At 33.9% G+C, this 14,967-nt stretch overlaps 1 protein-coding gene across 10 annotated transcripts in view; it reads left to right on the top strand.

Annotated features, from left to right (window-relative positions):
* The window catches only part of FRYL (FRY like transcription coactivator), a 269,105-nt gene that overhangs the window by 62,649 nt on the left and 191,489 nt on the right, over positions 1-14,967 (top strand). For 4 of the 10 annotated variants that reach the window (XM_027544460.1, XM_027544456.1, XM_027544454.1 and 1 more), the window contains exon 1: positions 12,876-13,187. In XM_027544460.1, coding sequence (XP_027400261.1) covers positions 12,986-13,187 — 202 coding nt within the window. In that variant the 5' untranslated portion in view covers positions 12,876-12,985. Of the gene's footprint in view, positions 1-8,727; positions 8,859-12,873; positions 13,188-14,967 lie in introns of those variants that run through there. The other 6 variants (XM_027544457.1, XM_027544458.1, XM_027544459.1 and 3 more) reach the window with 3 other exon arrangements.

Here is a 14,967-nt window from a genome sequence, read left to right as displayed (position 1 = left end):
TGTATCCTGTGGGTATATTTATATTGGCATGTTATATAAAATGTATTAAAAGTTCATTTATGCAAAATTCTTTTTTTTTTCTTTTTTCAACTGCAGTGAGAGAGTTTAGAAAACATGTGTCTAGTCTGTCTGTTTCTTCCTTGCTTTAAACTTAGGGAACAGCCATTGATCCTTTTATCACTGCTGCTGCTGCTGCTGCTGCTAAGTTGCTTCAGTCGTATCCGACTCTGTGTGACCCCGTAGACAGCAGCCCACGAGGCTCCTCTGTCCCTGGGATTGTCCAGGCAAGAATGCTGGAGTGGGTTGCCATTTCCTTCTCCTTTTATCGCTAGATATATTACTTAATTCTTTTTGCTATGCTCTTTTGTTATCATGACCTGTCTCCAAGATACAGTGTTTTCTACATAGTTAGAAATATGTACAGGTGACATTTTCCCACAGTACTAAAGATGTGCAGTGAGGTAGTATTTTCATTACACTTGCATGCCTCTGGGTAGAAATAAACACTTTGGTGGATCTAACTGTTAAGCTGCAAGTATTGTTTATGATGTGCCTAGCTTGGTACCAAGATGTGATTTAAGCACCAAGAGAATTTGGATTATTTAATACTAGTACATAATAAAACTACTTATCAAATATTCATGTGGGCACATACAGAGGCATAATTGTATTCTTGTAATGCACAATATAAATACTAATATTGTCTTGGAGAATCAGCATGGTATGCTGAAGCCATGGTTTGGAAAAAGGCATTGTAGTAGGTTTATATCTGTGGGAATTACTGGCAAGTGTAATTGAGAGATTCTAAATACTGTAGTTGTTTACTTCACTTTTGAATTTGGCTTAAATATTTTTGGTCTTATATTTTTATAATCATTGAATTATGGTAGAAGTTTATAATTGTTTTGTAGATTTTAATTTATTTCTTAAAGATTTATTTTAAAAACAATTTCCCCTTGAAGATATTTAATATTTAAATATTTATATAAAATAGAAAATCTATATAAATATTTATACATTTATATAAATATTGTATTTAATATTTAAATATAATGATAAATTTTTAAACAGAGAGATTAGTGGAATTAATGTTCATATACCCATTCTTCAGCTTCAACACTGATCAGCTCTTTGTTAATTCTATCCATTCCCTTTCCCCAATTCCCACTTACTTTGATGCAGTTCCTCTGTCATACATATCATCTGTAAATATTTTAGGATGTGTTTCTGAAAGACAAGGACTTCTTTTTCTAGTCATACAAAGTAGATTCTTAAGAATCTTTTTGAGGAATGTACTGAAGTTACGAACACTCAAATTGTGTTTAGGCTGTTAGAGTGATATAAAGGAAAAGTGAACTTCTTTAAATAGAATAAGTGCAAAAAGAGAACACTTGACAAGCAATTGTACCAAAACACAGCAGAAAAGTTACAATGAAAAAGCCAGTTAATATCTTTGAAGTACCCATGGAGAAAGGAGATAAATTGGCAGCTTTGAACACTTAGTATGTGTCTACATTCTATAGAGGTCAGTAGGAAGTAAGGCCAAGTGTATTTCATATCATTTGAGATAGAAATTCTGATTTTAGACTCTTGAGGGAAAAATCAAAGATGTATGCAAAGACTGCCAATCAGGATATTCATTGCAGTTTTATTTATAGAGTGAAGAACTGAGCCTTAAGTTCAATACCAGTGGAATGATGAAATGCATATACTATATTTATAAAATTTTACAGTATTTTGTAACCAGTAGAAACAGTAAAACTTAACACCAATTGTATAAAATGTTGAATGCATGTTAAAAGATCTGAAAAAAATTAACCCAGATATTTACATGAATTAATAGTGGCCATCTCTTGGTATTAGAATTATGAGTAACTTAATTTCTTCATTTCTTTTTTTAGAAGCATTACAGATTTTATCTATCAGCATATGGGATATGAGTTAATAAATAATAATAATAACCTTTGAGTACTTAGGTCAAGCACCATTTAAGCACTTTTCATCCACAAGTGAATTCTCATGATAGCCCTGAGAGGTTTTTATTATCTTTATTTTATAAATAAGGACATGGGCTTAGAGACATTGACTGCCTTGACAATTTGAGTCTATCATTCTAAGTTTATTCTTTATTTCTAAATGTAGTTTTATCTCTAGTAATTGCGAAGGTACTATAAAGACTTTTGTTTTTCTACTTATTACTTAAAAATATATAGTGAATATTATGGCATATTAGTAAATGGTTTTTAATTGATGGCTAACATTTCATCTAGTGACTATACCATGATTTGTTTTTGTTTTTTTTTTTTTTCATTGTCTGTTTTTGTCCTGTCCCTCCCCTGCAGTATTCTGCTCATAAGAATAATAATACAATGATACCTTTGTGAATAAATCTGTCTGCATTTCTGATCATCTTCCTAGAAAAAGCTTTAGAAGTAGAATTATTGGGTCAAAGAGCATAGACATTTTAAAGGCTTTTGATCCAGTTTATGAGGCTGCAGATAACAGATGATCATTCTTCCTTAAATTTGGAGAAATTATTTTGGTGCTATAAATTTCGCAGAAATAGGTCAGCCAAACATCAGTGGGGGTTTGTGCTTTCATAGTTGCTCTTATAAAAGCAAGACCTCTCTTAAGTTTACAGACTATAAACAGAGAAAAAGAGAAAAGACACACTTTGGAGATGAAATTGTGGCCATTTACTTGCTCTGTGATCTTGCCTAGCTACTTCTTCATTTTTCTGAATAACTTAAAATTTGGATTAGTCTTGAGACCTCTTTACTATCAGTTGCTTCATATAACATATAAAATATATACATCATATTTTCATAATTTTCTTTAATGTTTGGTATTTTAGGACCTTAGGATCATAATTAGGTAGAGTAATTTCCAATGTATAATTTTAAAAAATTATAGGTATAAAATGGTCTTCCCTGGTGGCTCAGAGGTTAAAGAATCTGCCTGCAATGTGGGAGACCTGGGTTCAATCCCTGGGTCGGGAAAATCCCCTGGAGAAGGAAATGGCAACCCACTCCAGTATTCTTGCCTAGAGAATCCCATGGACGGAAGAGCCTGGTGGGCTACAGTCCATGGGGTCGCAAATAGTCAGACACGACTGAGAGACTTCACTCACTCACTCATAGGTATAAAAAGCATAAGACATTGCTTAGAGATGGTAATAACCTTAGTTTTAGGTGTCGTATTTTTAAATAAAAAGCTTTTTACTAGTGGATCACTCTCTTTTTGTGAAAAGCAAGAATAAAAATTTGGGGGTCATTGATGATTTCTGTTAAGGTTAAAGCTTTATTGTGGTTTCTCTTGAGCATAAATATCTTCATGCAAGGACTGTAGGTGACTTCTGTGGAGAGTTCAGCTGAAGAGTTGAGCAGGGGGAGTGGGAATTTTAACTCAAGAAGGTCCAGAGAATAAATAATGAAATCAGAAGGTTTATTTATGAAGTTGCTGAAGAGGTTAGGATTAGTTTTCTCCTGGAAAAACTAAGATTGATAAAGGATACTCTCTGTCAGTAGTCTAGAAATTTGTTTGAGGTACAAATAGAATAAATAGAACACATTCTATTGAAATTTGAAGGCTTTAAGCATTTTAATGGGTAAGAAAAAGCACAGTCGGTTCTCTATCTCTATATCTTCCACATCTACAGATTCAACCAACCTTGGATTAAAATTATTCAGAAAAAAATTCCAGAAAGTTCCAAAAGGTAAAACTTGAGTTTACTGCTCACCAAAAAATTAGCATTTTATTTATAATTATTTACATAGCATTTACCTTGTATTAGGTATTGTATAATCTAGAGAGGGTTTAAAGCATAAAGGAGGATTTGCATGGGTTATTTATACATACTGTAAACTTCTATATAAAGGACTTGAGCATCTGATTCTTTTGGTTTCCACAAGGAGTCCTGGAACCATTACCTCCTGGATATAGAAGGATGACTATATTACTTCTTAATACTACAAATAGTAAAATTATGACACTATCAACTATAAATGGCAGACAGAAAGTAAGCATAAGGAGGGTTTTTATCAGGAATTCTTAATCCATAATTAGTAATTGGATTATAGAGGTTCATAACCCTGCAAGATTAGCTGTGTTTACATTTTGGAAGGAGAGGCCTCCAACACTTTTTTCAGACTCTCAAAGGAAGGATTACAAAAATTTCAAGCTCCTACTGGAAGGTAAGCCCTGTGAGCCTAGGGATTTTTGTCCGTTCTGTTCACTCCTCTGTCCCTGATTCTTAGCACATAGTTCTGCTCAATATTTGTTAAAGGTATGATTTTTATAAATTCATATGTGGCATACATAGTTATAGCAATGGATTTTTAGAAATTAGGGATGGGAGAAAATTCCAGATTTAGTGAGGTGATGTCTTACTGGGCTGTTTCTACATTTGTCCAAAACTTTTCTTCTTATTTAAGTCTAGATGAGTAGGTAGGGCACTTATATGATAGTTTTGTGATCTAGTTCTTTTTTTTTTTTTTCTCCTGTGCCAACAGAAATGCTATTGAATGGGTTAAAAATACTATAGAAATGTAATGCTGTAGAAATGTAAAAGGAAAATTATTCTAAACAATACATATTCATTCACCAGTTTACTAGAAAATGTACTTTGGGGCTGTGTCTGTATGATTCAGTGAATGCAACTGTTACAGAAAGCTTCCCTTTGAATTTGTGAATGGAAAATTTTCCTAATTGTTTTCATTAAGACAAGTAGTATGATTATAACTGCTATTTTTGCTAAAAATGTAAAATCAACAAAATATAGAAAAATTTACCTGCAGAGAACATTGCTTTATCAGCAAGAGATTTAGATTTTTGCAGCGAGCCCAATTATTCTAGCTCAGTGCCATTATACAGCACTTTTAGCAGGTGATATTGTGTACTCCATGATTGCATTAGTCAGCATCGTAAGTTTCCATACTTCTCGAAAGTTGAAATTTGGTAGAAGGTTAAAAAGAATGGCAGAAGATTAAAATGCAGGTTTGTTTTAGATATTGTAAAAATTAAAACATTTATAAAGTAAGACAAAAAATGAATTTCTAAAAATTAGTGCAGTGGAGTCAGTGTTGATTTATGAATCATTAATTTTCTTTCTTAATTAAAGGGATGACTATAAATTCTTTATTTTAATAAATTTTGTCAGTCAGACAACGGATAATTTGAGTAATTATTTGCTGCCTACACTTGAGTATTTGTGCATAGATTTTTCACATCTTCCATAATCTTTGGCAGATTAAAAAAAGTATTTCATTTTCCATTTTACATACTTATTTTGCCATTATAGATAGGAGCTATGATTATTCTAATTTATTTGAAAATTATTGCATCATTTTGGTCTTTTGCATCATTTAAAGAGGTCTTCCAATATTCACAGAATAATTTTAATAGAAAGACAGTTTTCCATTATAGATTTCATACCTTACATTGTGGTTTCTTTCTTTAGTTGAAATATTGAATCTTTAGGTCATCACACTTTCCAGTATTCAAGTGTAAGTACAAAATATATATTAAAGTGAAATTTAGAATTTCAAGTTGGAATCTATGAAATAATTCAGCTTAGTCTTTTGACTCAGTGGTATAACCCTTTCTATAGCATTTTGAACTGTGGTGTTGGAGAAGACTCTTAAGAGTCCCTTGGACTGCAAGGAGATCCAACCAGTCCATTCTGAAGGAGATCAGTCCTGGGATTTCTTTGGAAGGAATGATGCTAAAGCTGAAACTCCAGTACTTTGGCCACCTCATGTGAAGAGTTGACTCATTGGAAAAGACTCTGATGCTGGGAGGGATTGGGGGCAGGAGGAAAAGGGGAGACGATAGAGGATGAGATGGCTGGATGGCATCACTGACTCGATGGATGTGAGTCTGAGTGAACTCCGGGAGTTGGTGATGGACAGGGAGGCCTGGAGTGCTGCGATTCATGGGGTCGCAAAGAGTCGGACACGACTGAGCGACTGAACTGAATTTAACTGAACAATCTTTACCTAAAAACTCAGCAGGAACTCCAGTTCTTCACGAAGAAGCTTTTAAATGAATTATATAATAATTAAGTTATTCTTTTTATTATATTGAGCTCAAATCTACCTTGTGCTTAGAACCATAGCTTCTTGTTCTCCTTTTCAGATTATGAAGTATTCCAAGCCTGTAAATATTGAGAGTACTTACATTGAACATCACTGAAACTCATTTTTTCTTAATTTCTACTCTATTTGTTCAAGATTATAATTTTCTGTATCAATGTATATCAGAGATTTTTATGTCAGATGTTTTACTGCAGTTAGGGTACATTAGATTTGTGGCCTTTCTTTTCTTCATTATTCTTATAATCCTTTTCAGAAAGGAAATGAGGTTAATATGTTACCTGAGCACCTATTCAACTTTCTCTCTTACTTTCTAGACTAAAGTGAAGCAGAGTTGTCCCTGAAGGACCTCATTTGATCTGAGAATCCTTCCAAGCACCAGAGCTGGGCCACTGTTCTCTTTATTATACATGGAAGGTCCTAGATCATTAGTCTTATTGCTGATTTAAAGCCTTGAATCTTTAAAGCTTGTGCTATTTGACTAATTTACAGTCTTCTTTTCAGTGTTGTCAAATGCCGTCTGACCTCCTTAAGTCACTCTTGTTAAATACGAGCTTATTATTTTAAAATAAGAAACAACAGGATCGGTCATGTGTGTACCACGACCGCAGTTACCTGACCTCTCTGACCTTGACCATCTCAAAAGTAGTAGTATAGAAGTAGTAATAAAATTTATTCTTTTCAGGACTTCCCCAGTGGTGAAGACTCTGCCTTCCAGTGCAGGGGGTGTGGTTTAAATCCCTGGTCAGGAAACTAAGGACACACATGCTGTGGAATGTGAACCACCCCCCAAAAAACTACTCTTCTTATATATAAACTATTCTCCAAATTAATCAAGTAAAATGAAAATAAAAGTTCCATTTTAGGTAGTCTATATGCAGAGAAGATAAAAGTACAATTGATCTGCGCCCCCCCATACCGCCGCAAAAAAAACCCATTACCACCAACAAAAAAACTCCAAACTACCCCTGAACAAAACAAAAATAGTATAAATTTCATTAAATACAGACCAGTGCATGACTGCTCTGCTCACTCTAGGCAAGAAATGATATGCTGTTTGTCACATAAGCTTTATTTGCTTTGAGGGAGAAATGATTCCATGAACCTAAAATAAAGTATCAAAAGTTATGGTGGGATTGTAGATACCATGTTGTTAGTTCAGTTCAGTTCAGTTGCTCAGTCGTGTCTGACTCTTTGCGACCCCATGAATCGCAGCACGCCAGGCCTCCCTGTCCATCACCAACTCCCGGAGTTCACTCAGACTCACGTCCATCGAGTCAGTGTTGTTAGTAGATGCAGAAATATTTGGTGGGGCAGTTAAAAATTCCATAAGTCTGAATGATAATTGATTATGAATGAGTACATCTATATTAAAGTAGTATTTTCATATTTACCAGTGTTGGGGCTTCAGAGATTTGGTTTTAGTAATAATTTATTTGATTATGCATTGTGAATAAATGAAATATTTTTATATTTTTCTAACTTGGCTAAAGGAATTTCAGATTAAGAAGTTTTAAGTACACAATTAATATTTTAGGAAGTAGTTCTTTCTTTTGGGCTGGGAATTAAATTCATTAAACAGGAAAATAGTAAGAAACAGGATGTGATTTAAAATGAGGTTGATTTGTGGTTCAATGACAAATTAAAAATGTGGCCTATTTAACTTGAAAAATGCACAACCTTTCATGATAGTAAAAACATGAAATGTATATGATTGCATGTGAGGCCTTATATGTAGTTAAAAGATAACTCCTTCTGGTCATTGGTTTCATTCTTAGTAGTCATCAAATTATTACATATAAGGTATAGTAGTTCATAATCCAGGACCTGCTCAGAGTTATTATAGTTGGACTTTGAAAAATGTGCACCATAAACAGTGTCTGCAGATGGGATAATATTAGGCCTAGTGGATATATGAACTATTTTGCAAATCTGATTATTTTGGTGAATAAAATGAAAATGGATTTAATTTATTATTGAACAGTTAGGGTATTGATGTATTTGCTCAATTTTTGGCTTGTTAAAGCTTTGTTTGTCGCTGCAAAGAGAAGAAGGGAAAGGGAAAAAAAAAAACAGCTGTAGATTAAAAGGGATTTAGGAGAAATGGTAACAATTGCCTGTATGGATTTTGTTTAGCTTTGAATTAGACACTTATGAGACAGTTGGAGAAATATGAGCAGTGATTGGTAGTTGATGTAATAAAGAAATTATTGTGAATTAATGGTAGGTATTACAATGATATTGCCTTATGTTTATAAAGCAAATCTTTGTCTTAGAAAGAGACATACAGAATGGTCTACAGATAAAGTGGTATAATGCCTAGAATTTGCTTCAGAATGACTCAGAGTGGTGGGATAGAGGTTAAGGGGTAGGTGAAGATGTAAATGCAATAGGATTTGCCATGAGTTGATAAGGGTGGGTTCATCATAATAGTCTCAATAATTTCGTATTAGTTTGAAAATTGTCATAATAAAAACTTAGAAAAAACAGAACACTAATTGAAAGAGGATAACTGTAGCACCTAGTGACCCTGCAATATAATATATTCATAAGTAAGGGTGGATGTGGGTCACACACAGATGTACTTATTATAAACATGTCTAATGTATCAATCTCATATTTTGTTTTTCTTCAGAGCTGAAGCCATTTATTTAATCTTGGATGATTAACACCTAAATGCTTAATTCTCAAAACTGCTCAAGAGTCCCACAGCCAGGATTAGATGATCCAGCTTACCACCAAGAAATTATTGTCTTGAATTCCACGGTAAGATTATAATAAATATTCTAAAGGCGAAATAGTGACTTACAGGTCTCAAAAGATTTTTAAATGCTGTCTTTGAGTGACTAGCCCTGTTAGTTATAATTTATAATTTATAACTGTTACAATTTCTTAATTCTTTAACCGTTATAGCAAGAGTTCAAAGTTTTGATAATCAACCAAAGATCTTAGAAATAGCTTTATGGCATTTCGCTGTCGTAGATTCAGCTAGTAATGGATATTGCAGGCTCATGCTTTATCCCTCGCTGTTATGTCTTAGGGACGGTCCTCCAAAAGCTGACACTGAAAAGGAGTTTGGCTCCTAGATGTTTATTAGGAATCCACACCTGCAAAGAAAGGACGTTATTGGACAGAAGAAATTGAACATATTGCAGGCTCAACAAAGCCTTGGCCAAGCCAAACAGGGAGTCTTGTAGTTGTGAGAGTTAAGCTTCCTGGGGATGAAGATAAATCCTTAGTGCATTCGCATCATGCACAGGCTATTAAAGAAGCTACTCAGCAAACATTTGTTGAAAGAAGGAAGTCTGAGAAAAATCTGTGGTCTCTCCTATATCACCTAATCCTTGCCCTTTCTTTTTCCAACTGAAAGTGTAGTTTAGAACAGTGAGGTTAACAGTGACATGCGTGGTTGTCTTGTATATCGTGAACAAACATGAAGGTAACTTGCCCTCATAATCAGCATGTGTTTGTTGCACACTACTGTATTCCTGGGCTCCACAGATAAGGAAGACCTACAAAGGGACCTGAGAAAAACAACGCACGTAAGTTTCAATGTGCTGGCTTCTCTCGTAGCTCAGTTGGTAAAGAATCAGCCTGCAGTGTAGGAGATCCTGGTTCGATTCCTGGGTCGGAAAGATCCCCTGGAGAAGGGATAGACTACCCACTCCACTATTCTTGGGCTTCCCTTGTGGCTCAGCTGGTAAAGAATCTGCCTGCAATGTGGGAGACCTGGGTTCAATCCCTGGGTTGGGAAGATCCCCTGGAGAAGGGAAAGGGCTACCCACTTCAGTATTCTGGCCTGGAGAATTCCATGGACTATGTATAGTCCATGGGGTTGCAAAGAGCTGGACACGAGGGACTTGAACTAAGTTTTAAAGAACAAGAGACCATATCAGTAGAGAGGAAATAAACAAAAGGACAGCATGAATCTAGAGGGTGTATGTTAAGTGAAGTAAGTCGGGCAGAGGAATACAAATACCATGTGATTTCACTTATATGTGGAATCTCAAAAAAAGTAACACACATAAATCAGAAATAGCTCATAGACACAGAGAACAAACAGGCTTGCTAAAGGGGAGGGCATGGGGATATAGGTGAGATAGGTGAGGGAGATCAAGAGGTACAAATTTCTACTTATAAAATAAGTCATGGAGATGTAATGTATAGCATAGGAATATAGTCAGTAATATTGTAGTAATGCTGTGTGTGTGACAGGTGGTAACTAGACTTACCATGGTGATCATTTCATAATTATCCGTATAAAAATGTCAAATCACTATCTTGTACACCTGAAACTAATATAATATTATAAGTCAGTTGTCCTTCAGTTTAAGTTAAGTTTCTGCAGGGGTTGTTTTGGAATAAATAAAAGATAGAGATGCTAGCCTTCAGATGAGCTTTGGTGACAGTACTTTATTTTTATATATGGTCTAATATTTGGAAAGTGATCATTGTTATAAAGTAAAATTCTCTCTTCCTATTCTAATACTATATCATGTTTCAAGCTTCTATTTGAAAACAAGTATAAAAGATGACATGATAAGAAAATTTAATAGATGCTCTTTTTGCTTGATTGACTTATATAATCACTGTGTTTCATGATAACTGCTTTTGGAATAGTAATAAGTTTTGTGAAATGCTGACCTTGTGTATATCTTAGAATGCAAAATTAATAAATTGTGTACACATGCATAAAATTCTGTAAAAAAAAAAAATATGAATGAGGTGAGATGGAAGAAACAAAAATAAAAACCTGGGAAGATACAGGGATAACTTCTAGGTTATTAAAGGACGTGGATTATGGTTCTGACCGGTTTGTTTTTGCAGTGTGTTGGCAATAGGATGATCACATAATTTTTATCCTTCTGTGCTCCAGGGTTAAGAGAGAATCTACTTCTGAGAAGGATTTTTTTAAAGTCAGTGTTTCTTTCTAGTTGGTATAGTCTTGCTTTAGGGCAAGAAACTTGAGTCCTTTACTTGACTTCCTTGTTTTTTTTCCCTCCTTTTTACTGTAGAATTCCATGAGAGAGGATTTGCGTGAATAAATCCTCTAAATTTCCTCTGAACCTTAATAATATATTAATGCTTTATGTATAGAGGATTTTTACTTAATATTTTTTAAGTGAATGAAATAGAGAATAATTGACTTCCTTATTAATGTTAAGGATTAAAAACTCATCTATTCAGACCCTGGTGGCTCAGATAGTAAAGAATCTGCCTGCAATGCTGGAGACTTGGGTTCAATCCCTGGGTTGGGTAGATCCCCTGGAGGAGGGCATGGCAACATACTCCAGTATTCTTGCCTGGAGAATCCCCATGGACAGAGGAGCCTGGTGGGTTATACTTCATGGGGTCGCAAAGAGTCAGACATAACTGAGTGACTAAGCACATCACAATTCAGACCAGAAATTTACTTGTTTTTATATTACAGCAATTTCCTTGATATCTATGTAGACAACTTTATGCTTCATCTTTTAATATATGTAGATCATTTCTCTTCCTACTGAGTGCTGGAAGAAAAAGATTGTGTTTCACTAAATGAATCAGATTTTTTTTTCTCTTAAGTGTGTATCCTTCAAAGTTATCAATTTGACTACTTAGGGAAGTTTATGTCTTATCTGTTCCTTTTTGTTTGTTTTTGTTTCTTTCTTGGTCACTTAGTAACCCCACCAGAGGGCAGGCAAAGAAAGGGAGAAAAGAAGATATTAAAGTGCACAAAGTCTTATTTAGTACCTTTCACTGGCACATTTTATCATGCTTCTGGATTATAATAAGGCAGTAGGATCAGTTACTTTTGCTATTTTAAAATATTTAATAGGATGCTTAGTTATTTGGAAATAAATTATGTAAGGTTGATTACTGGGTTTATTGAATTAAATATTTATACTTTAAACTGTTCAATTTTATTTTCTTAGATTCATATATTTTAAATTATCAATTTTTTTTTTTAGTAATTCATCCCAAGATTTCCTTTGCTACTGTAGATAACTTATGATTTTAAGATTATAACTTATGATTGATTATAATGAAGTTTTTTTGGTGTGTGTTTAAAAGTACATTGGTACAAATTGGTAAAGAATTTGTCTGCAGTGCAGGAGATCTGGGTTTGATTACTGGGTCAGGAAGATTCCCTGGAGAAGGAAATGGCAACCCACTTCAGTATTCTTGCCTGGAGAATTCCCATGGACAGAGGAGCCTGGCAGGCTACAGTCCATGGGGTTGCAAGAGTCGGACATGACTTAGTGACTAAACCACCACCACCACAGATGTATTAGAAAAGATAAACTTTTAAATGAAACAACCACCAGAAGGTAAAGCAGAACCACAGCAGCAGAAAATAAAATAAAAGTAAAAGTACATTGGGATGTTCATAATACAGTATAGTTTTAAATTATTCCTTTTCACCTTCTATAAAACTTGATCTTCCTGCAGTCTGCTAGTGAATTTCTGGAATGATCAGAATTATCTTTTGAATTCAAGTTACTGTTTCACATTTCAGCTGTTAAGTGTGTTTAAAATAAGACACACCTCAGACCAAAGTAAATTTGTCCTAACATTATCACAGTGTAGGTTTTCAAAGTCTAAACGTTAAACTAGATGGATGCTAAGCATTTTATAGTCTCAGTATTGCTGTTACCACCCATTGTACATGCACTTGTATATGTATATATGAGGTGCAGTTTCACAGTTGGTAGCTGTTTGACTTCTTATCAGTATGAACAGCAAATGTCCTAAAAATCAGCTTCAAAACAGCTGGTAGTTGACCAACCTAAGTTCACATGACGTTTCTTTGCTCTTTGACACAAAGAGTGAACCTTACCTTCTCATCAAGGAAGTTGGTACAAAAACCTTTCTGTGTACTTGTGGGTCCAGTAATGTAGAAGAACCTTAATATGGAATTTTTGAAAAGAGTTGCTCCTCCTCTTGTTTTGGGAAATATGGTTTTGGGCCCTGGAGAGAGTTTTCAGGAAAGTTCTCCAAGGTTACTGAAATTGAAACGTCTTGGTTTGCTTTCATCAGAGAAGACAATAGATCAGGAAGGTGGAATCCATTTCTGTCACAGTCATTATGACAAACACCAACATCAACAAGGAGGTAAAGTAAAGATGTGTTTTCAACCCTTTAATAAAAAGTATTTTAGAAAAGTGAAATTATTTTTACAAGTATGCATTCTAGTGAGCATAAATCTTTATTTGAAAGTTTAAATATTAAAAAAATTTTTAAATAGAGTAAATATATAGTTGGCATAAATGTTTTTAGTATCAGAAATTTTGCTTAGGATTTAGATGGAGAAATATTGATTGCTTCGAGTTGAGATGGAGAAATATTGATTGCTGTAGATCAAGATAAAGCCATTAATGAAGTTAACAGTTTAGTGATTGTGGAAAATATTTTGATTATGCTTACTGACAAAAATGTTATTGTTGCAACTTATACCATATATAAGTGAAAAAGAAGATACTGAGTTTTATCTATTGTTACAGAAATCACTTTTTTAAAAGTCCCATTCTTTTGTTCTAAAAGATAAGGAGTATTTGAGGTGAACTATAAAAAAAAAATCCTACAATTTTGAATATAATTGTGATTATTTTGTGTCACAGTACCTTTGTTTCATATAATTCTGCAAAGTTGAATATAATGCATTTTAAAGTTTGAGAGCATGGTACTCATGTGTTAGGAGAAAAATCAGATTTGCATATAGTAGCTAGAAAATATTTTTTAAAAAAGAAAATCTTTAGGAAGATGATGAAAAATGCCTGCTTTACTATTTTGATTAAAACACTTTAAGATATTAAAATGTTCTTTATGATTATTGATTTTTATTATAGGGAATACTTAACTGCTCATATAAATTAACATAATATTTAGTAGAAAGAAAAGATTTTCTCTAAATCCTTTGGAAATTTGATTTATAGCTGTTTTCCATGTGTATTTAATGTGCACTTATGCATTTTATTTATAGAATTTAAAAATGATATTTACTATCTAAACTGTTTCAATACTTGCTTTTTCATTTAATGCATCATAAACATTTTTCTGTCTCATTTAAACTATGCACTCCATTGTGTGATACAATAGTTTATTCTTATTGATGAACACTTAGAGTGACTTTAGTTGTAAATTATTAGAAGTAATTATTTAATAAATATCCATTTATTTTTTATTACTTTATTATCTATTTATTGTATTACTTTATGCTTTTGTATGATTGCTTCTTAGTATAAATCTCTGTGTGCATTGAAAATTTTGGTAGACAAGGCCAAGTTACCTTTCAAAGGTATTTCAGTTCAAGCTCCCCAGGGCAGTATCCCTATTTCTTTGTATTCTCCTTAACACTATTTCTTGTCATTTTGAAAAATAGAGTCATATTTAGAAGAAACCATGCTTTCTGTTAAAATATTATGTAGAAGAAAAGAGAAGGAACTTTTAAGAAGAAATAAATATTGATATCTAGAATGTACTGGTAGTAGAAGTTATTTTTTTTATACTCTTCACTCTTCACTTTTGAGTGTATAAAATGGAGGTGAGACCACTGATGGTTAGTGACTCCTTAGTTCAGTTCAGTTCAGTCTCTCAGTTGTGTCTGACTCTTTGCGACCCCATGGACTGCAGCACACCAGTCTTCCCTGTTCATCACCAACTCCTGGAGCTTATTCAAACTCATGTCCATTGAGTCAGTGATGCCATCCAACCATCTCATCCTCTGTCGTCCCCTTCTCCTCCCGCCTTCAATCTTTCTCAGCATTGGGATCTTTTCAAATGAGTAAGTTCTTCTCATCAGGTGGCCAAAGTATTGGAGTTTCAGCTTTAGCATCAGTTCTTCCAATGAATATTCAGGACTGATTTCCTTTAGGATTGACTGGTTGAATCTCCG

The sequence above is a fragment of the Bos indicus x Bos taurus genome, chromosome 6, assembly GCF_003369695.1.
Source record: "Bos indicus x Bos taurus breed Angus x Brahman F1 hybrid chromosome 6, Bos_hybrid_MaternalHap_v2.0, whole genome shotgun sequence".
Taxonomy (NCBI): Eukaryota; Metazoa; Chordata; class Mammalia; order Artiodactyla; family Bovidae; genus Bos; species Bos indicus x Bos taurus.
This window is presented reverse-complemented; position numbering and strand designations above follow the sequence as displayed.